The 27,007-nt window shown below is 39.7% G+C and overlaps 2 protein-coding genes across 2 annotated transcripts in view; both read right to left on the bottom strand.

Annotated features, from left to right (window-relative positions):
- Positions 1 to 16,956, bottom strand: part of LOC308243473 (A disintegrin and metallopeptidase domain 3-like) — a gene marked incomplete at both ends in the record, with an annotated part of 82,291 nt that extends 65,335 nt beyond the window's left edge. Inside the window, 4 exons of the mRNA XM_080659018.1 lie at positions 3,493 to 3,571; positions 9,153 to 9,208; positions 16,255 to 16,337; positions 16,899 to 16,956. Of these exons, the coding sequence (XP_080515144.1) occupies positions 3,493 to 3,571; positions 9,153 to 9,208; positions 16,255 to 16,337; positions 16,899 to 16,956 (276 nt within the window). The remainder of the gene's footprint in view (positions 1 to 3,492; positions 3,572 to 9,152; positions 9,209 to 16,254; positions 16,338 to 16,898) is intronic.
- A 249-nt stretch (positions 16,957 to 17,205) lies between these two features.
- LOC308243472 (disintegrin and metalloproteinase domain-containing protein 5-like) overlaps positions 17,206 to 27,007 on the bottom strand; it is a gene marked incomplete at both ends in the record, with an annotated part of 133,395 nt that continues 123,593 nt past the window's right edge. Inside the window, 2 exons of the mRNA XM_080659017.1 lie at positions 17,206 to 17,275; positions 26,765 to 26,815. Coding sequence (XP_080515143.1) covers positions 17,206 to 17,275; positions 26,765 to 26,815 — 121 coding nt within the window. The remainder of the gene's footprint in view (positions 17,276 to 26,764; positions 26,816 to 27,007) is intronic.

Below are 27,007 nucleotides of genomic sequence, written 5' to 3'. Positions count from 1 at the left end.
TCGGTCATTTGGTCAGCCCTCACTAACCCCCCTGCCAGCCTGGTTGCCCCATGCAGCCTGTTTGGTCGTCCATTCAATTGCGACAGTCACTTAGGCTTTTATATAGATTGTTTTTAATCCTCACCTGAGGATATTTTTCCATTGATTTTTAGAGAGATTCAAAGGGAGGTGGAAAGAGAGAGAGAAGCATCTATGTAAGAGATAAACATCGATTTGTTGCCTCCCACATGTGCCCTGACCAGAACCAGAGATCAATCCTGCAACCTAGGTAGGTGCCCTTAACTGGAATTGAACCTGGGATCCTTCAGTCTGCTGGTCAATGCTCTATCCACTGAGCAAAACTGGCTAGTGCTAAAGTTTTGGGTTTTAAACTTACCTCCTATATAATATAAAATGTGTAGATTTCTGAATTAACCAATGCTATTCACCAGATATCCCATTTCCTTTTTGTCTATCTACAGTTCCTTCCTCTCAACTCTCTTCTGCCTATTCTTGCTATAATTCCAAATTCTATAATTTTGATGGAACCTTTTAGAATTGAAGCATATATAAAGAGCTTCCCAGACAAGAAAAACCTAAAGGAGTTTGCCACCATCAAACCAGTATTACATGAAATGTAATACTTTAATGTGATACTTTTTCTTTAAGAATAATAAGAAAAAAGATAAAAATATGAACATTAAAATGGCAATAAATACATATCTATAAACCATCAAATCTAATAAAATAAAATAAATGAAACAAGCAGAACAGAAACAGAAAAAAAAGAATAAATCATAATGCAATCTGTAAGATTTAATTAATAGTAATATATCAGTATTGGCTCATAAATTGTAACCCAAAAAGCATACTAATACAAGATGTTAATAATAGGGTAACTAGGGAGTTGGGAGTGTGCAGGAAAACTTTCTGTACTTTCCACTTCATCTTATGTAAAGCTAAATATGTTGAAAATAAATAAGGTCTATTAATTTTTAAAAAGATATTATTGAGGAAATAAAAAGGCAAGCAATAGATTAGATGACATGATTCACAATACATATACTTTATTTCATTTATTTATTTTTTAATTTAAATTTCATTTTTCAATTAGAGTTTACATTATTATTATTTTGTATTAGTATCAGTGTACACAACATAGTAGTCATACTTTACAATGTGGGGGTTCCTCATAAAGTTAAATGTAAAATAAACATAATGATGCAGAAATTTCATTGCTAAGCATGGACCCAAGAAATAAAGCTTTTTTACCAATAAGAATGTGAACACAAACGCTTATACCAAAACCAGTTTAAATAAATAAATAAATCCTTGACAGAAGCTTTCTTATCTTTCCTATCTCAGCTGCATTTCTTAAATGCATGGTCTGTAACTGCTGATTTCATGTAATTGACAACAATCATTTGACTTCTAAATTACCCAAAAGTACATTAATTTACATTTCCTCAAATTTTCCTTAATATATCACCTTATTGATAATCCTTAGTTCAAACTCTCATCCCCATGGACTTTCATAGCAACAGTCTTCTCAGGTTCTCCCCCCATATTCTCTTTTGGTAAATACTCCCTTCTCTTCCCTTAAAAGTCTAGTGATGTCTGAATCAGTCCTATTCCTTTGTTAATCCTGTGCTATTAAAATTATCAGAAGCATCCATTCTCTCCTATGTGTTTGCTTATGCATTCTAAGCTCCCATTCATACATCTCCATCAGTAACCATTTGTTTTTTTTTTCTCAAAACTAAGCTGAATCACTATCCTCACCCACTGCCGGTAGCTGAGCACACCCCGCTCCGTGCCAAGCGACAGCTGCAGCTATCTCCACCTGCACTGGTGCCCGCAGCCATTGTAGCTACAAGCCCATCACGAAGTACAAGGTTTCCCAAACTCTACACAGCAGCAGAGAGCAGTTCAGACTTTCAGCTCCTGGCAATTAATTTAATGGTAACCCTCCTTACTCCTCTCACTGCTGGGCTTCGGGCTATGGGGTGAAGAATGGGGGTGGTATCACCCTAGATCCCTTCTGGTCTCAGCTGAATGCCTGCTCACACTAAGTAACTGGGCTAGACAATCCATTATCTCTCAGTACTGTTTGACCCAGAGCAATGAATTTCAACCAGTGTGCTGCAAGAATTTTCAAAACATGCCATACCTGACTATTAGTCAGGAGCACAGATCTCTTTTCCATTAGATTGTGAAATAAAAATAATGACAGCAGCCAACACAACAATAGCCATCCAGTGGAAATGAATCAAAACTATACCTATTTTTTGTCAGATCAGCCAAAAATAATATATATTTTTGGTGAGCTGCAAAATTTTTGTAATTAGTTAATGTGAGCCATGAGATTAAAAAAGGTTAAAAACCACTGACCTATAGTATTATTTCCATTTTACTCTGTACCCTTCAGTAGAGTCTTACCCAGCACATATGCCACTTAATCCTCAATCAAGAACATAAGGCAACTACCCTCCCACCAAAACATTCATCTCTAGCCCTGTCTCCTTCAAGTTCCTAACAGCTACAGCATCCCTGAACTCTAATCTCAATGGTTGCCTGGTTCCATTTCCCTATGCAGTGCTTAAGACATTATTCACAGTCAGAGAGTCAAGTTGAATGTGAAACTCACTTTCTAGGTGCCCTTTTTCTCACAGAGAAAATTCCTGATCTGTCTAATGTCAAATGTCTAAAAACAGGTACCTCATGTGTAATATTTTGTTGTGCTTTCTACTTGGAGATGGTGAGTATAACATGCTATCCCAGATACCATTTTTTTGTTTACTTATTTTGTTTTTAATTTATTTTTATTGTTGAGAGTATTACAGGTGTCCCCCCATTTTCTCCCTGTCCCCCCTCCACCTGGCTCCCATCCCAATGCATATATATTAATCTCTCAATTTCAATACAGAAATTGAATTTAACCAATCATTTGTCAAACATTGGTTTCTTCCCAATCATATGTTCTGGCAAAATGAAAACCTTGCAGACTAAAGTTAACTTTCTCACATGCTTTGAAAATTTCTTCACTCCTACCTGCATCTTGGGTTACAATTGAAATTCCTATGTTTCACACTGAACATATTCAGTTTCTGTACCTAATATGCTTTTGTGTCCTCACTTTCTCAGTGGTCAATCTACAATTTCCACTATTACCTCCCCACTTAGACCCAAGGATATATCAATTTAAACTATTCAATGTGTTTGGGGTTTTTTAGCACCTTCATCTATTTTTTGTTTGTTTCTTTGTTTCTTCTCAAACTCCTACTAATACTTCCACATATTAAATGACCTTGAATAAGCAACTCCTAAATTTTAAATTTAAAAAGTAGTTTTTCTATTCCATATGATATTATTGTAACTGCCACATTATACTTGGATTTTTTTTATCTGTTTGCCCAATAAGTCTATGGAGTATAAAACATTCTTTTTGTCCCCACCAATGGCATCTTAACCATGTAAAAAATATAATCTACACAGTATAAAAGCAAAACTTACCTTTTCAAATGAAGAATCTGGATACAACTTTCCTGACTTATTGTATGAATATACCAGGAAATGAGGATGTAAAAATGACCTAATTCAACCAAGAAAATGACATTTCATTGTATTCATTTCATTGATAAAATTAAGTTACAGAATCATGAAATTAAACAAAATTTACTGTCAATTATACAAGTTCAAATATCCAAAAAATTAAATGGACTCCATCTTTCCATGATTGAAATTGCTTTCTAATAGCATAAAGTATATATAAGAGAAAAGAATAACCAGTATAACCAGACACTAGTATAGAAGCTGTAATGACACAGCTTCACCTGAAGTAAAAACCAAAGCTACCAGGTTCCCAGCACAAAGTTTACTTTTAGATTTAACCATCAATACATCTAATAACATAAGCATGCCAGTTAATATTTACTAAAAGATAGCCATCCACTGATAATGACAAAAAAATATATATGCTTTTACCATTAGTTTTTTATGAAGTTCCTAGAGGCTCAGTGCACGAATTCGTGCATGGGTGGGGTTTCTCGGCCTGGCCAGTGATCAAGGCCTATCAGGCTGGCCGGCTGGCCAGGGGGAGGAACCCTGGGAGGTTGGCCAGCTGGTCAGGGGCCGGCTGGGGGGGTGGGAGGTTGGCCAGCCGGGGGGAGGAATCGCAGGAGTTTGGTCGTCCAGGGGGAGGGGCTGCAGGTGGTTGGCCAGCTGGTGGGAAGTGCTGCAGGGAGGAGGGGCTCTGGGAGGTTGGCCAGCAGGGGGGAGGGTCCGTGGCAGGTTGGCTGTGGGAGCACACTGGCCTCTAGGGGGCAGCTCCTACATTGAGCATCTGCCACCTGCTGGTGAGTGCATGTCATAGTGACTGGTCAACCAGTCATTCCAGTCAACCAGTCATTCCAGTAATTTGGTCATAACAGTCGCTTAGGCTTTTATATATATAGATGCTGTGGTAAAATCAACCCCAGTGTTCTCATTGCCTTAAAACAGCAATGTATGTTTTTTGCACATTTACTTCAGTTTCAGCCACATGCTACCTTCGTTTTGGAACTCAGATGTGTTCCAAGGAACACATCTTTCTTTTAACAGAAAGAGAAAAATAATTGTAGAAGCATACAATAGTTCTCAAAACCTTTCTTTAGAAGTGGGATACTAGTCATACCATTCACGTTTCCTAAGCTAACATAAAGGATCTCTGTAGACAAACCCAATATAAACATGCTATAAAAGTTCAGCCTTCCTACATGTTTGTCATTAATTGTTTAAATTATTCTCAGAATTATACTTTTTTTATCATTCAAAAGAAAAAAAACAGCATAAAAATATTGATCTAATATAAACTATGAACTTTGGGTGATAATGATACATCAAGCCAGGATAATCCTATATAATAAAAGCCTAAAGTACAAATTGTCCCCTCAACCAGGAATTGACCAGGAGTTTGACCAGGGGCAGAGCCAGCCGGCCAACTGCCTGTGGCCCCTCCCCCCAGCCAGCCCTGCCCCAGCTGCAAGCAGCAGCAGGCAGCTGGGGGAAGGGATGCCCCAACCGGCAGCCAGCAGCCGCTAGGGACCCTACCCATACATGAATTTCATTTACTGGGCCTCTAGTCAATTATAAAAATATATCATTTTGATGGAGGTTGTTGTCAACATGGGAGTCTATACATATATGGGGCAGGGGGCATGTGAAATATCTGTGCATTCCAGTCAACTTTGCTATAAATCTAAAACTGCTCTACTAAGTAAAGTATATTTAAAAATATATAATGAGAAAAATATATGAATATGCAAGCCACATATAGATAAATGTAAATAGCCAATAAAAGTTCATAGTAGTTATTTAGGGAAATACAAACTGATGTTAAGATGAAATCAGGGAGAAACCAAGATGGCGGCATAGGTAAACACCTAAACTGCTGCCTTGCACAACAATTTCAAAACTACAACTACAAAGACAAAACAGACATCATCCAGAACCACAGGAAAGCTGGCTGAGTGAAAATTCTACAACTAGAAGGAAAGAGAAAAGCTCACTGAGACTCAGAGGAGCTGCAGGAGGCAGAGGTACTGAGACGCACACGCAGCGAGGACTAGCTTTCTCAAGCGGGAGGGAGACAAAAGCTCCCGACTGCACTGAACTCCAGTTCCGGGTGAGACTCTGGGGACTCAGACTCATTTGGGGAGAAACTGGACTGTCTGGAAGCGGGTGGAAAACTCGAGGGCAGCTTTCTCTCAGAGGTGCTTGCAGTGATTACTGCTGGACACTGAGACACAGGGGCCTCTTAGGGCAGGGCTAACAGGAAACCAATGCTATCTGCTCCGCCCTGAGACTCCGCCCCATCCAAGCTGAGCACAGAGGCTTTTGCAAGTCTTGCCCCATAAGGGTGTCTCCAGCACAGAAGTTCTCCCAGTGTAGACACAGCTGATCCTCACAGCCAGTTGGCCTGCAGGTCAATTCCTCCCAGTGATCCAACAACAATCAAGGCTTAACTACAACAAGACTGTGCACACAGCCCACAAAGGGGTGCACCAAGAGTGTCCACCTCAGGTAACTGGGGAGGCTGAGCCACTGGGCCCTAGAGGACACCTAGCACACAAAGCCACTCTGCCAACTCAGGGAAGCAGCCAAAATGCAGAGACAAAGAAACAGATCACAAATGAAAGAAATGGAGGAAAGCAAACAACTGGATACAGAGTTCAAAACCACGGTTATAAGGTTTTTCAAGAATTTTCTAGAAAAGGCCGATAAATTTAGCGAGACCCTCGAGGATATGAAAAAGGACCAACTAGAAATTAAAAATACACTGACTGAAATAAAAAATATTATACAGAGATCTAATAGCAGACTAGAGGATCACAAGAATCAAGTCAAAGATTTGAAATACAAAGAAGCAAAACACACTCAACTGGAAAAGCAAAAAGAAAAAAGAATCCAAAAATATGAGGATAGTATAAGGAGCCACTGGGACAACTTCAAGCATACCAACATCTGAATTATGGCGGTGCCAGAAGAAGAGAGAAAGCAAGATACTGAAAACCTATTCGAAAAAATAATGACCAAAAACTTCCCCCACCTGGTGAAAGAAATAGACTTACAAGTCCAGGAAGTGCAGAGAACCCCACACAAAAGGAATCCAAAGAGGACCACACCAAGACACATCATAATTAAAATGCCAAGACTAAAAGACAAAGAGAGAATATTAAAAACAGCAAGAGAAAAACAGTTACCTACAAGGTAGCACCCATACGACTGTCAGCTGATTTCTCAACAGAAACTATGCAGGCTAGACGGGAGTGGCAAGAAATATTCAAAGTGATGAATAGCAAGAACCTACAACCAAGATTACTCTACCCAGCAAAGATATCATTCAGAATTGAAGGGCAGATAAAGAGCTTCACAGAAAAGAAAAAACTAAAGGAGTTCATCACCAGCAAACCAGTATTATATGAAATGCTGAAAGGTATTCTTTAAGAAGAGGAAGAAGAAGAAAAAGGTAAAGATAAAAATTATGAACAACAAATACATATCTGTCAACAAGTGAATCTAAAAATCAAGTGAATAAAAAAATCTGATGAACAGAATAAACTGGTGAATATAATAGAATCAGGGGCACAGAAAGGGAGTGGACTGACAATTCTGGGGGGAAAGGGGTGTGAGGGGTGCGGGAAGAGACTGGACAAAAATCGTACACCTATGGATGAGGACATTGTGGGGGGTGGTAAGGGCAGAGGGTTGGGTGGGAACTGGGTGGAGGGGAGCTATGGGGGGGGGGAAAAGAGGAACAACTGTAATAATCTGAACAATAAAGATTTATTAAATTTTAAAAAAAGATGAAATCTAATATTTTAGTACATTATGCAGGCTTTTGAAAATCTACCATCTTTTCAGAAAGACACTGGCAATGGCTCTAAAAATCTTAATATACTAGAAAATGTGAATATTAAATCTGTTACTACATGCAAATTGCTGAGAAATATGCCAGTAAATGGTATGTGTTCAATAAATGCCAGTTACTTTTGTTGTTTTTATTATCATCACTATTTTCATTATTATTCAAACTTCTTGTTTCAAAAACTTATTTCTTGATATCAAGGCTACCAAACAAAATCTATATTATATAAAAATATATATACAACTAGAGGCCTGGTGCACATAATTTGTGCACAGGGGGTAGAGGGGGGGTGTGTATGCCTCAGCCCAGCCTGCACCTTCTCCAATCTGGGACCCCTCGAGGGATGTCCAACTGCCCGTTTAGGCCCGATCCTACCGGGCCTAAATGGGCAGTAGGACATCCCTCTCACAATCCCAAATACTGGCTCCCAACTGCTCGCCTGCCTGCCTTCCTGATTGCCCCTAACCTCTTCTGCCTGCCAGCCTAATCACCCCCTAACCACTCCCCTGCCAGCCTGATTGATGCCTAACTACTCCCCTGCCAGCCCGATTGCCCCTAACTGCCCTCCCCTGCAGGCCTGGTCCCTCCCAACTGCCCTCCCCTGTAGGCCTAGTCCCCCCAACTGCCCTTCCCTGCCAACCCGGTCACCCCTAACTGCCTTCCCCTGCCAGCCTCATTGCCCCTAACTGCTCTCCCCTGCTGGTCTGCTACCCCCCCCAACTCCCCACCCTGCAGGCCTGGGTCCCCACAAACTGCCCTCTTCTGCAGGCCTGTTCCCCCCAACTGTCCTCCCCTGCAGGCCTATTCCCCCCAACTGTCCTCCCCTGCAGGCCTGGTCACCCCCAACTGCCCTCCCCTGCAGGCCTGGGTCCCACCCCCCAACTGCCTTTCCCTGCAGGCCTGGTCACCTTCAACTTCCCTCCTCTGCCCTCCCCTGCAGGCTTGATCACCCCCAACTGCCCTCCCCTGCTGGCCTGATTGCCCACAACTGCCCTCCTTTGCAGGCCTGGTCCCTCCCAACTGTCCTCCCCTGCTTGCCATCTTGTGTCTACATGGGGGCAGCAATCTTGTGTGTTGGAGTGATGGTCAATTTGCATATTACTCTTTTATTAGATAGGATAATGCTTATTGCAGGGCTCAATAGCAATAATCCCTGGAAATTACCTCATTACCTATCAATATTACATGTTTTCTAATGTTATCTATTAAAGAATGAGTTACAAAATACACAAAGAGCAAGAAAAGAAGCACCATTTTTTATAAGACTTGCCAGTTGAAATTGAGAAAAGTACACAGAAAGTTATTAATATTGATTTCCTAGAGTGAAGATAGATAATAGAATATTTAAGACATTAGAAATGCATGCTATTGCAAAATGAGAAAAAAATATTGTAGAATATCAAGTGAAATTCTTAAAATCATATAAATATGTGAAATAACATGAAGATACAAAAGCTAAACATAGTCAAATAAAATTATACCCTTAATTGTTGCAATTGTGGTTGCATGTTAAGGAGTTACACAGAGTAATCTTAATATATCTAACATACCTTAATATTTACATCATTAAATTAGAATTTGGCTTGAAAATTAAATTTCAAATCTCAAAATCAAGGCTGAAATTCTAGTCTGACATGGTTCATGAAGAAGATATAACATGTTAAAGATATGAAATATTCATGCTTTTGTTTAGTCTCAATTTAGGGTAGTGACTATACAAATTTAAGACACTAAAAACAACTATATGAAAAAAAGAATGGCCACTTACTGTTTTTTAAGATGGAGAGTATATGTTTTCCTGTTAATTTGGATGGCATAAATGACCTACAACAGAGTATTCAGAGAGAAAGTAATAATTAAAAATGTGAAATTCTTCAATTCAAAAGCCATACTTTTTTAAAATGCACTCATTCGTGTAAACCAAGATTGTATCATGCATGTGTCAAAATTATATACACATATAAAAATATATTGCTATCTTTCTTTAATCACAGAATGTATGACAGAAATTCAAGGAGTCTAAATCTATTTCAAATTAAGAGCATTCGTCATTTAGCATTTATTACCTATCATGATCAAATGTAATTTAAAATGATTACATTTAGAAATGCTAAGGAACCTTTGAAGAAACTTGAATTTTATTATCTTTTTTTCTCCTTTGCAGTTTCTATCACAGATACATGGGAAATTTGAGGAATATAATGCAGGTCCCCTTTTAAGGTGAAAGGGAGTAGCCGTAACTGTCAGAAGCACTGCCTGCTCAGTCTTTCACCTGCTGTTCTCCTCAGGATTTGCCTCACAACTTTCAGGGAGAGTCCACATTTAATAAGAAGCCCCTCCCCCAGCTCCAGATTTGTTCATGGGTCATGCCAGCTTCCCTCTTGTTCAGACTCGGTTGATCCTCTCCCCATCCCTGTTTTTTCCCTCCCCTTCCACAGTGCTCATCACAAGGGCAAACCCCAACTTACACAAATCCCCTCAGAGACTGCAGCTCAGAGAACACACTCTGGAGCATCAGCATAAAACATATCCATTTCTTAGGGGGTAGCACATAGTTAATTCTGGTAAATGTTCCATATTTGTAAAGAACGTGAATTTTGTTACTGGGTGCAATTTTGGGATAATGTCATTTTCAACCTAGTGTTCAATCTTCTGTAGTCTATTGAAAAAGGCATGTCTGCATTTCCAAGATTATTGTGACATTGTTTCTTTCTTCTTTTAATCTCAGTTTTTGACCCTGAATATTATTGGAGCTTTGTTTTGAAGTGCAAACAGATTTAGTATGTTGATATATTCAGGATAAATTAATCGCATTATCAATAGCTTTTATTTCTAAAAGTGTTTCTTATATTCTACTCTGATATTAGTATAGTTGCACCAACTTACTTTTGATGTTTTCAATTTTATCTTTTGATCCTTTTTGATGGAATACATATTTTTAATTTTACATGTTCATCTAAAATTTAGACGTGTATTTTTTTTATATTTATTGTTGAAAGTATTACACAGGTCTCCCATTGACCCCTTATTGCCTGCTCCTGCCCGCCCCTTCCCCAGGCCTTCACCACACTATTGTCTGTGTCCATGGGTTATGCATATATGCATATAAGTTCTTTGCTGATCTATTCCTACCCACCCACTCCCTCCTTCCCTCTGAGATTTGACAATCTGTTCCATGCTTCTATGTTTTGGGATCTATTTTCTCCAACAGTTTATTTTGTTCATTAGATTCCACATATGATTGAGATCACATGATACTTGTCTTTCTCTGACTCATACTTGTCATTCTCTGACTTGCTTTTTTTTGCTAGAGATACATTCTGAAAGAAAACCAAGTTGCAATTTACAGGTTGAATACATTTCATGATGTGTTTTGTGACTTTATTTGTATATATACTAATTATGTAGAAAAAGAATAGATTTGAGTACTACTTCATTTCAAAAGCCATACTTTTTTAGCCTATCTTCATTCTATTGTTTGAGACTAAATCTGTATAATTTGTCTTCTACATTGTAGAAATCAGATAACGGCATCACCAAATAAACAGTTATCTAGTTATTCAAGGCAGAAGCCTGATCCATGCAATAGCTGGTCCTATGTTTTACCTTCTAAACCCTGCTTGTTCCACATTTCTGTTCCTTCATTTTATATTATAAAGTATTGAATAAAATGGACATATAGGCACTCCACCTTCCTCTGGCCCTAAAATGAAATGCTGTACTGTTTATAACATTAAGTATGACACTTAGAGTTTCCTGTTGTTGGCACTGCTATTCTGCTTAGATTCATGTAAATCACATTAAATCTGTTCTCTTCTAAAGTGAAATATTTTGTATTTGGTGAGTGTGTGTGTGTGTAAATGTGTGAATAATTTTATAAAATGCTCTTTCTGGATACAGTCATTGACTTTTTAAAATGTTAGTGTGATGAGTTATTTGAATAAATTTTTCTAGGATTACTCTCTTGCAGAGAGTAAAGCTACTTGGTCATAATGTTTTACAATTATTTGCTACTTTCACTTTTGAAATATTTTGTAAGTGAAAGGACCTATAACTTGATTTTCTCACAGTTTATTTATCTTCTATATAACAGTTACATTGGCCTCTTAAAATGATACTAAAAATCTAAGGGATTAGTTAATTTATGTTCTATTCTCCAAAAAAGATACTTATCTTTCCTTGAATATTGTTTAAAGCCTTAAAACCTTTTGACTAATAGGATTTTGTGGGCAACTTATTAAATTATTAATAAAAATATTTTCATGATTATAAGAATCCTATATAATAAAAGCCTAATATGTAAATTGTCCCCTCAACTGGGAGTTAAACCCGTTCAACCACTCGCTATGACACCTGCTACCACCAGGGGGCAGCGGGGAACATGGCGGGCATTGGCGATGTGGTGCTGGCAGCGGGCGGCACTGGAGGCACTGCCAGCCCCAATGGGCCCCGATAAGAGTGGGACCATGGCAGAATGGGGGAGCACGTGATGGAGGTGCAAGGCCAAGGCAGGTGCAAGCAGGGTCCCGATTGCCCCTCTGATCACCCTGCAGATGGTGACCAGTGGCGTGGTGGGGGACAGGGCTGCTGCCCGGCTCCCAGGCGCTGAGGGAGCCACGCAGGGGGAGGGGGGGGGCAGCCCAGATCGATTGCCTGCAGACAGCGACCAGGAGCCAGCAGGCCCTGATTGCCCGATCGGGGTGGGGCCCCAGGCTGAGACGAGGAACTGGGGTAGGTGGCAGCGACCAACCTCACCGGGTGCTTGAGTGGGGGGCTGCGACCTCTTGCTGGCTACCTGGGGGCAGTTGTGACCGGGAGAGGGGTGCAGTGAGAATGTGAGGTGCCCACGAGCTCACTCTCACAGCCCCTGCTATGCTCCTCGAGGATGCCAGGGCTCGAGTGTCGGGGAAGCCCCTGCGCTCAGATGCTGGGCGCCCACAAGAAGCCCGCCCACACCCGCGTGGCCTTTTCTGGGTGAGCCTGGCCACAGCTGCGGGGACTGGAGGGGCCAGTCGGGCTCCCCCTGGGTTCGAACAAGAGCCAGTCTGCAAGGCTGGCAGGCATAGAGCGCGCCGCCTACCCGGATTCCGAGCCGTGCTGCTGCCTGCGATGTCTGGCCACGCTCACTGCATCTTCATGTGGGGACTCAGGCGCCATAACTCAGGCGGAGGGGGGCGCACAGGGGCCCAGGGCCCAGGTGCTGTCCAGGGCCCAGAGGTCAGCTTGGACCTGCCCTTCCATGCCAGATGCTCACACTTCAATCACCAGCCAGGCCTAGGGACCGTACCCATGCACAAATTACATGCACCAGGCCTCTAGTAATATACACTGAGTGGCCAGATTATTATGTGTTCAAAGATCATAATAATCTGGCCACTCAGTGTATAATGAGATATTGCATTTCTTCAAATATTTTTATAAATATATTCTTCAAATATTTTTAAGAGAATTATGACTTCTTGATAGAGTAAAATATTTATCATTAAGACATGGAAATATTTATCTTGTTCTGCAGGCTGCTTCTCTCATATCACTTTATGAACTCACATTTACTATTTGATTGGGTTTCAATTTAAAAATTGTATATTCTTTTATTTCAATCTATTTGTCTTATTTATTTAAAGAGTATTTCTTATAGACAGCATTTAATGTTTTCGTTGAAAGATAATCTCTGACTTAGTTGCAAAGTTTACAGCAATTACTTTTAATGAAATTTACATATTTAAGTATAAGCCAACTCTCTTGCTATTTATCTTTGGCACATGTTATGTCCTGCCCCCCACCCCTGCCCCATTTTTCATTATCTGTGGTTTTCTAATGAAGTTGGATATATCAATATAAACTATTGTTTTAATATAAACACACATGCATATTTAAGCACATCCACACACATGTGCACACACACCCTACAATTATGTTTGTGTGTGTACACCCACATATTTTCTGGCATGGGCTAGTGAATTACATATAAGTAGTGAAACCCCTGTCACAATAAGCATACTAAGCATAGAGATTGACTACTAAACAACATTTCCCTCTCCCCACTAATAGGAAACAGGCTCTTTAATTGAAAAAAAAATAGCTAAAATAAAATTAAAATAGATTAAACAGTGAAAAAGAAAACATGGTAACAACTGAAAAATATAATGGATACAAAAGAACACACAGAAGTAATAAAAATTGCTGGCTTAAAAACACTCTATCAAGAATTTAATTTTGTAATTACAAATCTTCTCACAAAGGAATATCCAAGTCCAGAGATACTCATTCAATGGTGAATGCACTAAACACTTGAATAAGGAAAAATACTAATCTTACAAAAATTCATGGAATATAAAGACAGAACACTTCCCAATTAATTATATGAGACAGTATAATCCAGATATTGCAACAAGATAACTATACTCTGAGGAAGCAAAACACTTCTCATGATCATAATTTCAAAGCCTTAAAAATATTTACAAATTAAATGCAACAATAAAATATAACATGACAAAATGGCCTTTACCCCAGGAATGAAAGGTTACTTCACTACACTGACAGGAAATATATACCTACATAGACACATTGATATATATACTTACTAGAGGCCCGGTCCACAAAATTTGTGCATGGGGGGTGGGGGGGGGTTGTCCCTCAGCCCAGCCTGCACCCACTCCAATCTGGGACCCCTCGAGGGATATCTGACTGCCTGTTTAGGCCCGATCTCTCTCTTGATCCCTAAACGGGCAGTTGGACATCCCTCTCACAATCTAGGACTGCTGGCTCCCAACCACTCGCCTGCCTGCCTGCCTGATTGCCCCTAACCACTTCTGCCTGCCAGCCTGATCACCCCCTAACCACTCCCCTGCCAGCCTGATTGACACCTAACTGCTCCCCTGCTAGCCCGATTTCCCCTAACTGCCCTCCCCTGCAGGCCTGGTTGCCCCCAACTGCCCTCCCCTGCTGGCCTGATCACCCACAACTGCCCTCCCCTGCTGGCCATCTTGTGGCAGCCATCTTGTGTCCACATGGGAGTGGCCATCTTTGACCACATGGCAGCGGTCATCTTGTGTGTTGGAGTGATGGTCAATTTGCATATTACCTCTTTATTATATAGGATATGTATCTCTAGATAGATAGTTCTATGGACAATTTGAAAACCTTCCAAAAAGCTAATAAAGGTCTTTCATGAAACGAACAGCCAACATCACACTTAATTTTAAAATATTGATAATTTCTTCCTACAGTAAAAACACAAAAACACAAAAGCATAGATAAACTAGATGAACTATTACCTGCTACTCAACATCATAGTGGATTCCTAGACAGTACTAAAGAATGATATTTGCAATTCATATCCAATTGGCCTATTAACATTCTACATATCACTCATCATCACTATTTGTAGGATGCCAAATAATCTAAAAAGGATAGCAGATAGGGAATAAAATGAACAAAACTGCAAACAACAAAGATTGAGAATGCCAAGTGTTAGTGAGGATGCGGACTAACAGAAACTCATACACTGCTAGCAGAAATCTCACACCTGCCAGAATGACTGCCTACAATCAGTAAATCAACAAATAACAAGGATTGGCGAGGATGTGGAGAAAACATGCACTCTTGATCAGAAGGCAGCCACTGTGGAAAACAGTATGGAATTTCCTCCAAAAATTATAAGTGGAACTCTCTTTTGACTCTGTGATCCCACTCCTGGAAATATATTCTAAAAATCTGAAAATACCAATTCAAAAGAATATATGCACCCCTATGTTCAGAGATGTGTTATTTACAATAGCCAAGATCTGAAAACAGCCCAAGTGTCCATCAGTAGCTGAGTGGATAAAAAGCTGTGTTACATTTACGCAATGGAATACTATGTGACTGTAAAAAAGAAGGAAATCTTACCTTTTGCAACAGCATGGATGGACCTGGAGATTATTTTGCTAAGTGAAGTAAGCCCGTCAGTGAAAGACAAATACCATATGAACTCAATAATATGTGGAATCTAATGAACAAAATACATGGAGGAACAAAACAGAAACAGAGGCATGGATACATGGAACAGACTAGCAGCTGTAAGAGGGGGTTGAGGAGGGGGAACTAGAAGAAAGAAGATGAAAGGATTAGCCAAAGAACATGTATGCCTAACCCCTAGACACAGACAAAAGACCAAAGTGTGGGAATGGCCAGAGGGAAGGGGCTGAGGGCAAGGGCAGCCTGGAAGTGGCAAAGGGCAGAAAAAGGGGACACGTGTACTTCACATTGCATTGTGTGCCCACCACCCAAAGTCAAATCACCTTCCCTCGCTGTAAATTGGGCTCACTTTACCTTTACTAGTCCAACCACCTCCTTTTCCTCTGTTGTCTGTGCTATGAGTTTTTGTTGGTCTGTTTGTTTTTTCATTTGTTGCTTTTGGTTTTATACAGCACATATGAGTGAAATCAGATGGTTCTTCACTTCTTCTGACTTGTTTTACTTAGCATGACATGCATCTAATGCGTCCCAAATGGCAATATTTCATCATAATGACTGGATTTTTTTAATTGGTGCCATAAAGTGAGACAGTCAGACCATCATTCCATAAAACCTGCCTCAGTGTCTAATAGTTTTTCAGTTGGCAATTCATGCTCCTCTCTGGCCTTGCCACTGAGGTTCCAATCCTTGGATTCCTATCACATTACTGAGTACCTTTATAATTTCACAATTTTCATATATCACTTGAGAAATTAAAACAATCAAAACTTTTGCTCTCATTCAGATAAAATGTCACTTAAACACATTAATTAGAAAACAAAATTTTACAAAGGGATATTCATGAATTAACTTGGGTTCTGCAGTCCAGTAAAAATAAAACATTTTTTTTAAATAAGTGAATTCTTAATTACTTGCGTTTGTGAAACGTCGACATCATTGGTGGTGGTTCCGAGCTTCCGTGGCACTGTAATTTGCAGATGTGATATTTCAGAGTCTGCAGTAAGAAAACAAAAGGAGACATATGTAATACTTTAAACAATAAAGAATTTTAAAAATAAATAAAAATGAACATGGCTTATCCTATTTAAAAAGAAGAAGAAAACGTGTGAGCATTTCCAGGGCGTAGCATCCTTCATCTTCATTTATTTGTCCTCTCCTATCATGTCACTCTGAAGTTCCAAGTCCCAACACACACACACACACACACACACACACACATACTCTCATGGGAGAGTATTGGCCCTACCACTGTCCAGAGACACCTGGGACTCGCTGACCTCAACCCTGACTGGGTGAGGCAGTGCTGGTCTCAGGACCCCATCCAGGCTCTCTAGGTCCCCAGTGCAGAGTCAGGTAAGTGAGGGCCAACTGCCCCAGGCCTGCTCTGAGCCCTCCAACCACCAGGCTCAGCAGGACCCTGAAACTAGGTGGCTCTGGCAGCATGACTGGGGACCCCCAGCCTGGCCCTGGGATCTGGAGGAAGAAGGGAGACACTCGCCTCCCCCAGCGACACTGTGCTGGGCGGCCCTCCTAAGGCGCAGGTTCCCCCACTTACAATGGTCTGCGAAGATCAACCTGCCAAGGCCTGCGAGGATCAGCAAGTGAAACAGCATTGTGAGCCAGGTGACCCTGGCCACAGCGCAGGCAGTTGGTGGCATAACTGAGGCGTCTCGCGCATGTGCAGGGGGCTGAGTTCTGGGCAGGGCGGATGGAATGTGAGACTGTTTGGCCCCGCCCAACAGAGTGGACCCCGCCAGGGAGCCTACCTCCTGCCAGGTGCTTTATTTCTCCCAGGCTGACATTTTAAAGGTCTTTGGGGGGTAATTTTCGGTTATAAAGCCAACTTTCTTCTCTGGAAGCAGCTATTGGTGGTGAAGTTCTTGGCAATATGAAGAGTTCACTTCATAGCTTTCTGGTACAAGAGCTGAATTACTATAATGAAGGAAGAAGGCAATAGAAATTTACACTATACTTAGTAGCAGACAATTGCCTATTTTAATCATATCTACTGCCCCATGTCTCAGGTCTAAACAAATGCAGACGTACCCATGAACATAAAGGTATATTGTTTTTTTTAAAAATATATATATATAAATCAATTCTTCAATTGGTAGTAAGTTCATTTCTTAGAAAATTCTTTGGTTAAACAAACTAAATTTAAAAACTAAGTATGAAATGTGTGTATATATTCGTTTTAATCCCCCAGTATGAAGTTACAATTAAAGTATTAGGCAGAAAAAAACAATCACAAGTATGAAATGATCCTGTAAAAACAACTCTATATTCTCATTATTTATTCCTTGTGTATAATTTGGTTTCTGCAGCTAAGCAGACTAAATAAAAGTTGAAAGTAAACTCCTCCCCCCCCCCCCCCGCCCCACATCAGTGTGGAGTTCACATGTAGAAAGGCATGGAATTAACTTGAAAAGAGCTTTCATTTGATGGCTTAATATACAGGTTAGTGACTTGCAAATTTTTAACTTTTGCAAGGATTTCTATGCCAGACAGTTCTTAACTTGTTCTTCTATGGAATACATGTGCTCGTATTCCTTACATGCAATATTTATAAACACAATAAAGTGATTGAGTTTTCCCAATATGTAAAATGAAACAAAATAAAACAATGAAATATATTTTTCATGCTTTTCTTAAATCATTTTAGCATGATTTATCAAAAAAAACCATACACAAGTACCAAATATAGCATAAGAAAATTCTACTTCTAAATAGCTAGTTCTGTATACAGTATTTCACTAACATATTCACAGCCTAATTATTTAGTTTTGTTGTGATGCATGTTGTATACCATACTCACTTATTTGAATTCTTTTATATACTTCAAAAGTTAGCATTTGTATATTTTTGCAAAATTATGACCATTAATAGATTTCGTATACCAATATTAATTATGCAGCTCTTAAAATAAAATGCTTTTCTGATTGTCTAAAACCCGATCAAATTTTTAAAGTCTACTAAATGTCACTGAAGGCATGATGAGCATTAAAAGGTTGTTCATGGTTCTAAAAATTTGTGTTGCTCAGTCAAGTAACCAAAAGGTGAAATACGTATTCATTATTTAAATTAATTACTTAATTTTCATGACTGGTAATAACTGCTCAGTTTTTAATATGCAAGACTTATAGGCATTCAGATCATTTATGTTTATATCAGCAATTATTTTTTACATGTTTACTATAAGCATGAAACTAAGCTGATATCAAAATATGTGTAACACTATCCCTATTTCCAAGTCCATCAGAGACTAACAGAAAACTAGATATGTACAAGAGATGCCACAGATAGAATTAAAAAGTCCTTGTTAGAGGGATGTTCAAAGTTCTCTGTGAGCACAACCAAGATAATTTTGTTTTCTATACAGATATCAAGTGAAGCTAAAGAGTAGCTGTGACATTTGATCTGAGCTATATATGCTTTTGTGAATGACTTGTACTGATGTTAATGCATTTTATAACTTTTTTCTTAAGTAATTTTAAAATTTTATAAAGATTTAAGTGCAAATGAATGATAGAGTTTTGTGTTAGAATGACAACTTGTAATAGTGTGAGGGGATTAAAATGATGAGGACTGGAAGCAATAACTTCATTAAGAGGAATTTTCCATGGGTTAGGCCAGTACTGTCTACATCTGCATAAATAAAGAATGGGAGAGGAATGAAGTAGTAAGATATCTGAGCTTTTTAGGAAGAAAAATGGGTTTGTTGAATTATTTGATATGGAGAAGGATGAAATTATTAAGATGTTAAACAACTGGGATGAGAAGGGGTCACCAATGTTATAGGAAGCAGATTCCAACAGGGAGTGAGAGATAATGAGTTCAGTTAAAAATATGTTCCATCATTGGTTGGGAGCAGACCATGGGAGGTGTAGCCTCGACAAAATTGAACAGATGCATTTCAGAGAGCAGCAGCTCCTTATTATAGGAGATATCCAGAGTACATTCCTGGCTGCCACATGTCACTGTATTTGCACACACTTATCTGCTTCCAGGGTGTCCAACTTTTAGAAATGGCTATAGGCCTTATCAGTGCAGCAAGGGCACTTTTCCGACATCACCTCAGAGATTAGTTTGGCATTCAACTTGGAAACTAGCAAACTGATTCCACAGGGACTTGTGGGGGATGGTGCAGAGAGGAGCATTAGCCAAATCAATGACCATAATCCTGTCAAATGATGTATTAAAATGTCTTCCATCATGGGAACTATGGCAAGCGTATACCTTGGGAACTTGTCCTGACTTCTCATTGTACTTCTGAAGATGTAAGCAAGCTCTATACTTTCATTCAGTGATCCACATGTGAGCGCACCGCAGACCGGAGCTCCACCTGCTTCAGTAGGGCTCTCCCTTTTCCAAGAAATTAAAAAAAAAAATGACCTTGCATACTACACTCAGGAACAGGTACAACAACCAAGAATTATTATTTTTGTAATCTGTGTCCAGTCCATCATGAGCCTACTAGGAATTTAGGTAAGCATATGAACTAGATAAAACATTGACCTGAAAACAAAAAAAGAAAAAAGCATTCATCTGGATACATGTACATGTAAGTGAGCAGCACTGAGAAGTATTTTGTATCAAGAGAATAACCAGCAGTATCAGAGAAATATCCTATTGAATCTGAATCTCTAGGGTTAGTGCTTCAGAATGAGTATTTTAGAAAACCTCCAAAAAAAGAAAAGAAAAAAAGAAAAAGAAAACCTCCACAGGTAGTAATGATGCACACAATTAGTTATGACAAGCTGGTGTTCAAAGAAAACAGATGGAAGTCAAGGCTGAATAACACCATCATTTAAAGTCAAGTAAGTGGGTGGTAACAAAGCAAACTGAGGAAGAATTCTCAGAGGCAGATACACAACTAGGATTCAGAAGAGATGGAAATGTTTCAGACATGAAAAAAAAAGTTCAAGTTTCAATGAGGGATAATCAAATGACAGCTAAGGGAAAAAGGGGACTCTAAGGAATTACTGGAATTTAACACTGCAGAGGTAAGTGATTCTTTTGCCAAAATAATTTCAGAAAACTGCCAGGGATCAAAGCTTGTCTGCAGTTAAGCGACGAGGAAATGGCTTTACATTTTTATTTCTGAACGCTTACAGCTATTATTAAAGACTAGAGGCCCGGTGCACGAAATTCATGCACAGGGTGGGGGGGATGTGTCCCTCAGCCCAGCCTGCACCCTCTCCAATCTGGGACATCCCTCTCACAATCCAGGACTGCTGGCTCCCAACTGCTCGCCTGCCTGCCTTCCTGATTGCCCCTAACTGCTTCTGCCTGTCAGCCTAATCACCCCCTAACCACTCCCCTGCCAGCCTGATTGATGCCTAACTGCTCCCCTGCCAGCCTGATTGTCCCTAACGGCCCTCCCCTGCAGGCCTGGTCTCCCCCAACTGCTCTCCCCTGCAGGCCTGGGTTCCCCCAACTGCCCTTCCCTTCAGGCCCGGTCACCCCCAACTTCCCTCCTCTGCCAGCCTGGTCACCCCTAACTGCCCTCTCCTGCAGGCCTGGTCCCTCCCAACTGCCCTCCCCTTCTGGCCATCTTGTGGTGGCCATCTTATGTCCACATGGGGGCAGCAATCTTGTGTGTTGGAGTGATGGTCAATTTGCATATTACTCTTTTATTAGATAGGATAGAGGCCTGGTGCACAGGTAGGGACCGGCTGGTTTGCCCTGAAGGGTGTCCCGGATCAGGGTGGGGGTTCCATTGGGGCATGGGACAGCCTGGGCGAGGGGCCTGTGGTGGTTTGCAGGCTGGCCATGCCCCCCGGCGACCCAAGTAGAGGCCCTGGTATCTGGGATTTATTTATCTTCTATAATTGAAACTTTGTAGCCTTGAGCGGAGCCCAGGGCAGGCCAGGGCAGGCAGGAAGCTTGGCTTCCTCCATCGCCAGGGGCAACCCAAGCCTCCCACTCTCTCCAGCTCTGTGGCTGCCGCCATATTTGTTGGGTTAATTTGTATGCTTGCTCCTGATTGGCTGGTGGGTGTGGCTTGTGGGTGTAGCGGAGGTACAGTCAATTTGCATGTTTCTCTTTTATAAAATAGGATTTCGTATTGTACTATATCTGCACAACAGCACAGATTTTAACTGATACAGAATTACTAAGCCCTATGTTTCTCAATTAGGAAGGACAATCTTCAGAGTATTACACAACTATATGATTTCCAAATTTTCACTGGGCTTTTACACAATTTGTATGGGAGTATGAGTAACAGAAGTTTCCTTACTGCATGCAAAATTTTTATTTTAACAGCCCTTCATTTTTCAGCACTCATTTTCCTCTTCAAATTTAAAAGCAAAATGGTTTTGGGGCAAGACATTTCTACTCCACATTTGAATTGTTCTTTGCTTCTCACTTCTTTCTACAATTTCAGCGTGGAGAGACAGTAAAAGTAGAAATGCCGCCTTATAAGAAGTCCCAAATTCACCCTGGCCCAGAGCCACTTGATATTTTACTTAGTTTAGGCTTTCATAATTTGGTCATTTCAACAACTGATAAAATATTGGCCTCATATGATGATCCTCTCTTCAGATCTCCCAGCTCATCAGTATGCGGAGAGCCCTAAAGGTAGGGTAAAGTTATCTCTACTAGTAACAACAGACTGGGCAACCTTACCACTTTGGGTGGTGCAACAATAGTACTTCTTAGCAGCTTCTCTACTCTCCGTAACAGAAAGCAGATCTGAAATATACCTTCTTTGCTTCCTACAGGCATGGCTCATAGGCTCTGCCAACCCAGGTCAAACAACCGAGGCAATTGAGTATTCTTGTCCAGGATGATTTGTAGATTACAGCCATAATAGAAATGGACCTCAAATAAGGTACTTAAAGGAAAATAGAAAAAAAGTGATACCCCCAAGGGCAGCTGTGTGCTCAATGATATTACACAACTATCTCTCTCAGGGTGGGTTGGGAGGGAGACTTATGGGTTTATCAGTTTCAGTGAAGGCTAATTTCAAACTGCCACTTGATATTTTTAAAGGCAGAAATGGAAAGAGACATGAGTTGCACACCATAACATAGTGACTTCACTATAATAATAACCAATATGGGAACCACACCAGAGTCCCCGATTAGTCAAGGCTAGAGTATGGAGGCCTTGGTGATAGTATAACGAATGTCCAAGGCCACTCTGCCCCTAGGCCCATGATCAGCAAGCTGCGGCTCTTTGGTCCCTTGAGTGTGGCTCTTCCACAAAATACCACAGCCTGGGCGAGTCTATTTTGAAGAAGTGGCATTAGAAGAAGTTTAAATTTAAAAATTTTGGCTCTCAAAAGAAATTTCAATCATGTACTGTTGATATTTGGCTCTGTTAACTAATGAGTTTGCCGACCACTGCCCTAGGCTAAGATACCATAAGCAGCTGCAAGGCCACTACAATCTCACAATGTGCTGTGCCCTTCTATAACCCAAATGATTAATGCCACTGTTGGCAACTAGCCTTCTTTGTCTCTGGAGTGATATGCAGGTTACTGACCAGCTAGTTGGCTAGAGAGCAGCTAGGAAGGGAAAAGGCTAGAGAGCTCAGATGGAGCTGAGAGCTGGTACTGCGACCATGTAAGGCTAAGGGCTCATAGAGAGCTTAGATATAGCTACCATGTTAACCAGCTAGAGTGTGCTGGGCAGGAGAGACAGGAGAAGCTGCTGAGCCAGAGAGTTCAGGTACCGCTACGATGTAAGATGGTGAGTGTAGAGGCAGATAATAATTGTGGGTACAGAGACTGCTTCTACTTTGTGAGAAAGGTATGTATTTGCCAGATGGTGTTCGGCTGCCTGATTAGGACACTGTTGTGAAGGACTATTTTGTCTGATGGAAAATAAAAAAATAGGCCCTCTTGGCTTCATGGGACAAGGATCCTCGTTTACTTTCCCCTGATTCAGAGTCTCTTCAAGATTCAAGTTGGAGTAGATAGGGAGAAAATTGATGCTGGAAATACATAAACACCAGATATAATTCAGGTGACTTAGATGCAGATGATTTATTATTTCATAATTTAAACCTTCAGTAGTGACAACAGAGGTGAGGAATAAATTATGTTTTTATCTCTTCTTGGTTTAGGCCAGTTTCTGATGATTTATTTGGATTTATCCTCTCTTCAGGCCGAAGTTGTTAGAGACTGTTGCTGTAAGAGAAAACAAAATACCGGAGTTGATTCTTTTTTTCTGAGCTAACATATTTCTAACACAAGTAATTTAAAAGGTGTGGGTAATTGTAAGGATCAAGGAAATGAAAACTAAATCCAGAAAAAAAAAACAAGGATCTGTTACCTCAACTGCAAATACTCTGAATTTTATAATAGAAGTGGTTTTATAAATACTCTGTTTAGTTATCCATGTTTAGTAGAATGTTTCACACACTTTGATACACATACAATCTACTGGATGAATTAAGAGAGGAGCACCAAGGAAATATTTGGGCAGTCCAAGGACTCTGGATGAAGATGATCTAATGTCATTAAAATCTAAAATCACTCTTTAAAATTATCAAAAATGAAACCAGTTAAGCATGAAATAAACTGAAAATGTTTGTTGTAAACTTAAATATAAAAGCAAAAATGACAAAATATTTTTAGAACCAAGATAAATACTGTTTAAAACATGTTATTTGTTAACAGTATGCTAGATCTAAAACCCCAACTTACATAACAGAAAAATCAGCAGAGAGACAGAAGGTAAAAATATAATTAGCATCCCTAATACTAAAAGGAGTCTCAAAATTGCCTCTAGTTCCATATGGTAACATTTTGTACTTTTTATTTCTATGCCATACTCTTTATAGACATAGCTCATTACTAAATGCCATAGTGAAAAAAATAACAAAAAAGTCAATAGGACAGTAAAAAACAGTAAAATTTTAAGATATGCTCTCTCTCAGAAAATATACTACTTACATGTCCAATTGACTAAAAGTAAATAATTTATGAAGTTACAACTGGATACATACAGATTGGTGGTGATCATTACAACTAGGTAATTTGGCAACAGATATCAAAAAACAATAAGAGTGTACATACTATATTTATGCTTTGATCAATCTCTCTTCTAGGGATTTAACCTGAGACTATAATCAGACAATTGCTCCAAAATGTGTATCCATTTAAGGATATTATTTACAGGAAGTTTGTAATAATGAAAAACTAAAAGTACTCTAAATATTCATAATAACCAATTTTAAAATAAATTGTTTTTCATTTTTAAATTGAATACCAAATGTCAGAAAATAATTATATAGGCCTAATTTTAAGATAGGAACTGTCCGTAATAGTCTCTAAGTTTAAAAAAAAAAAGTACTTTTATGTTTACCTAGAAAAACATTTAAGAAGATATGCATCTATATTATTAATGAAAATCGTCTTTGTGTGTTGATTATTAAAATGTATGCTTAATTTATATATCTACCAAGGTAACTTTGAAATTTTAATAAATATTTGACAATATATTAACAATCAGAAATATAAAGTTTGAAAATAAAATTACCTATATTATAATTCACTGTTAGTTTAGTTCTAAAACCAAAATTTACCTGGATATCCCTACTTTCCTTTTATATGCATTTCAGAATCTTTTTCTCAAGTCTATGTACCCATGTATCCAAAATATATTTTCATTGAGTTTATTTAAAATAAAATTATAATATTATAATAATATATTTTTTAAACGGTCAGGCACTGAAAAAGCTTTATGTGTAAGCACAGGAAGGGGAGAAGGCAAAGTAAGACCTGATAACTGCTCCCTACCTGCCTGCCCTACCTTACACCTCCATCCCCTCAATTCTTTGCCCTCAAAATATACAGAAACCTACATATACATAGATGTTGAAAAAGAAGAGGATACGTTTTAGAGTTAAAAGATTAAAAAGGAAGAGGTAATGACAGCTTCAACTTGAATGGAAAGGGAAAGAGAAATATTTTAGACTAGAGGCCCAGTGCATGAAAATTCATGCACTGGAGGGGGCGTACCTCAGCCCGCCCTAGGCCCTCTCACAGTCCGGGAGCCCTCAGGGGTGGGAGGTGACCCGGTGATCAGGGGAAGGCGATGCCTCATCACACCTCTGCTGCTGCCACTGCCAGCAGCACAAGCCTCTGCCGGCCCTGACCTGAGCCTCGGGCTGCCCTGGGCAGCTGGGCAGCCACCATCTGAGGCTTGCCTGTGCCTTGGGCCATCCCTGGGTGGCTGGGGGGCTGAAGGAACTGGGGGACTCCGGAGGCAGGTGCGCCTACCGCCCTGGCAAGGCTGAAGGGACTGGGCGCTGCCATCTTGTGGCTGTGGGCGCCACCATCTTTGAGGGCGTGGAAGTCAATTAGCATATTCCCTCCTTATTGGCTGTGGGTGCCACCATCTTTGCGATGGCGTGAGGGTCAATTAGCATATTCCCTCGTTATTAGATAGGACCAGAGGCCCGTTGCATGATATTCGTGCAAGAATAGGCCTTCCTTCCCCTGGCTTTGTTCCCGGCCACCCAGGAGCCTGCAAGTCCTCGCTCCCAGCCAAAGAACCACTCCTGCACCTCTCTCTGCCACCTCCCCTCCCCCTCATAGCAGGTGTCCCGCCCCTCCCGCCACACCTGCATATGCACATTAACCTGCCATTGGCGGGTTAATTTGCATACTCACTCCTGATTGGCTGTGGGCGTGGCAGGGGTAAGGTCAATTTGCATGTTTGTCTATTATTAGGTAAGATAATAAGACTCAAAATTCACGGGTAATTTCCTTTATAATAAGTCTGGAAAATAAATGTTAAATTAATTATAAAGTAAATATAAAATGTAAATATGATATGTATGATAGTTTTAAAAATGAAAATGTAAGTTACAAATATGTTTAAAGCCTGGTAGCTTCAGAAGATTCTAAACTGCTGAACTATAAAAAAGTATACTGTACCAATATATACTCTCACCGGCAATGTGTGAGTAATTGTTTGATAGTCTCACCAACCCTAATTGTCACCTTTTTTAATGTGATTCATTCTTATAGGAATGTAGGGGACCTTCATTTTTATTTTGCCTTTTCCTGATGAGTACTGATGTTGATCATTTTTTCATGTTTTGATACCCTTTGATATAAAAACCATTAAGTATTAGTCAAAATGTCAGTTACATTTTCTATATATTTGTACATATTTCATTCTTATAACACATACTACATGTTTTTTTATGAAGTGACTCTTCAAATATTCTGACTACTAGGTTCTCCCACCTTTTGTTATTGTTTCATACAGATTCTTTATAGAATCTGAATATGAGTCTTCATTTGAAATATGTATTAAAAAAGTGTTTTCCCACTTTGTGATTTCCCTTTTAAAGGAAGCCCTTTGGGAAACAAAACATCTTAATTTTTTAAAAAATATTACTGTATTGTGGCTCAAAACATACAATGCAAAATGATTAATCACACAGTTCTACACTCACCTTACAGTTAGGGATAATTTGCCATTAATGCTGCCTTCTTCTGACACAGACCTATAAACATAATAAAACTTATTTTAAAATGGAGAAAATTTTTAAATCTTAATTGAGTGACTATTTAAATAAATGTTTTCAAAGAAAGAGTGATTCAATAAATGAAATATCTTCCTGTAACAAAATAAAAGAATACAAACAAAACAGATGCTATCTCAATATTAGAACAAATGCTATGAGCCACCTTGCTTT

This window comes from Plecotus auritus, assembly GCF_963455305.1.
Source record: "Plecotus auritus genome assembly, chromosome: 3".
In the NCBI taxonomy this organism is placed as follows: domain Eukaryota; kingdom Metazoa; phylum Chordata; class Mammalia; order Chiroptera; family Vespertilionidae; genus Plecotus; species Plecotus auritus.
This window is presented reverse-complemented; position numbering and strand designations above follow the sequence as displayed.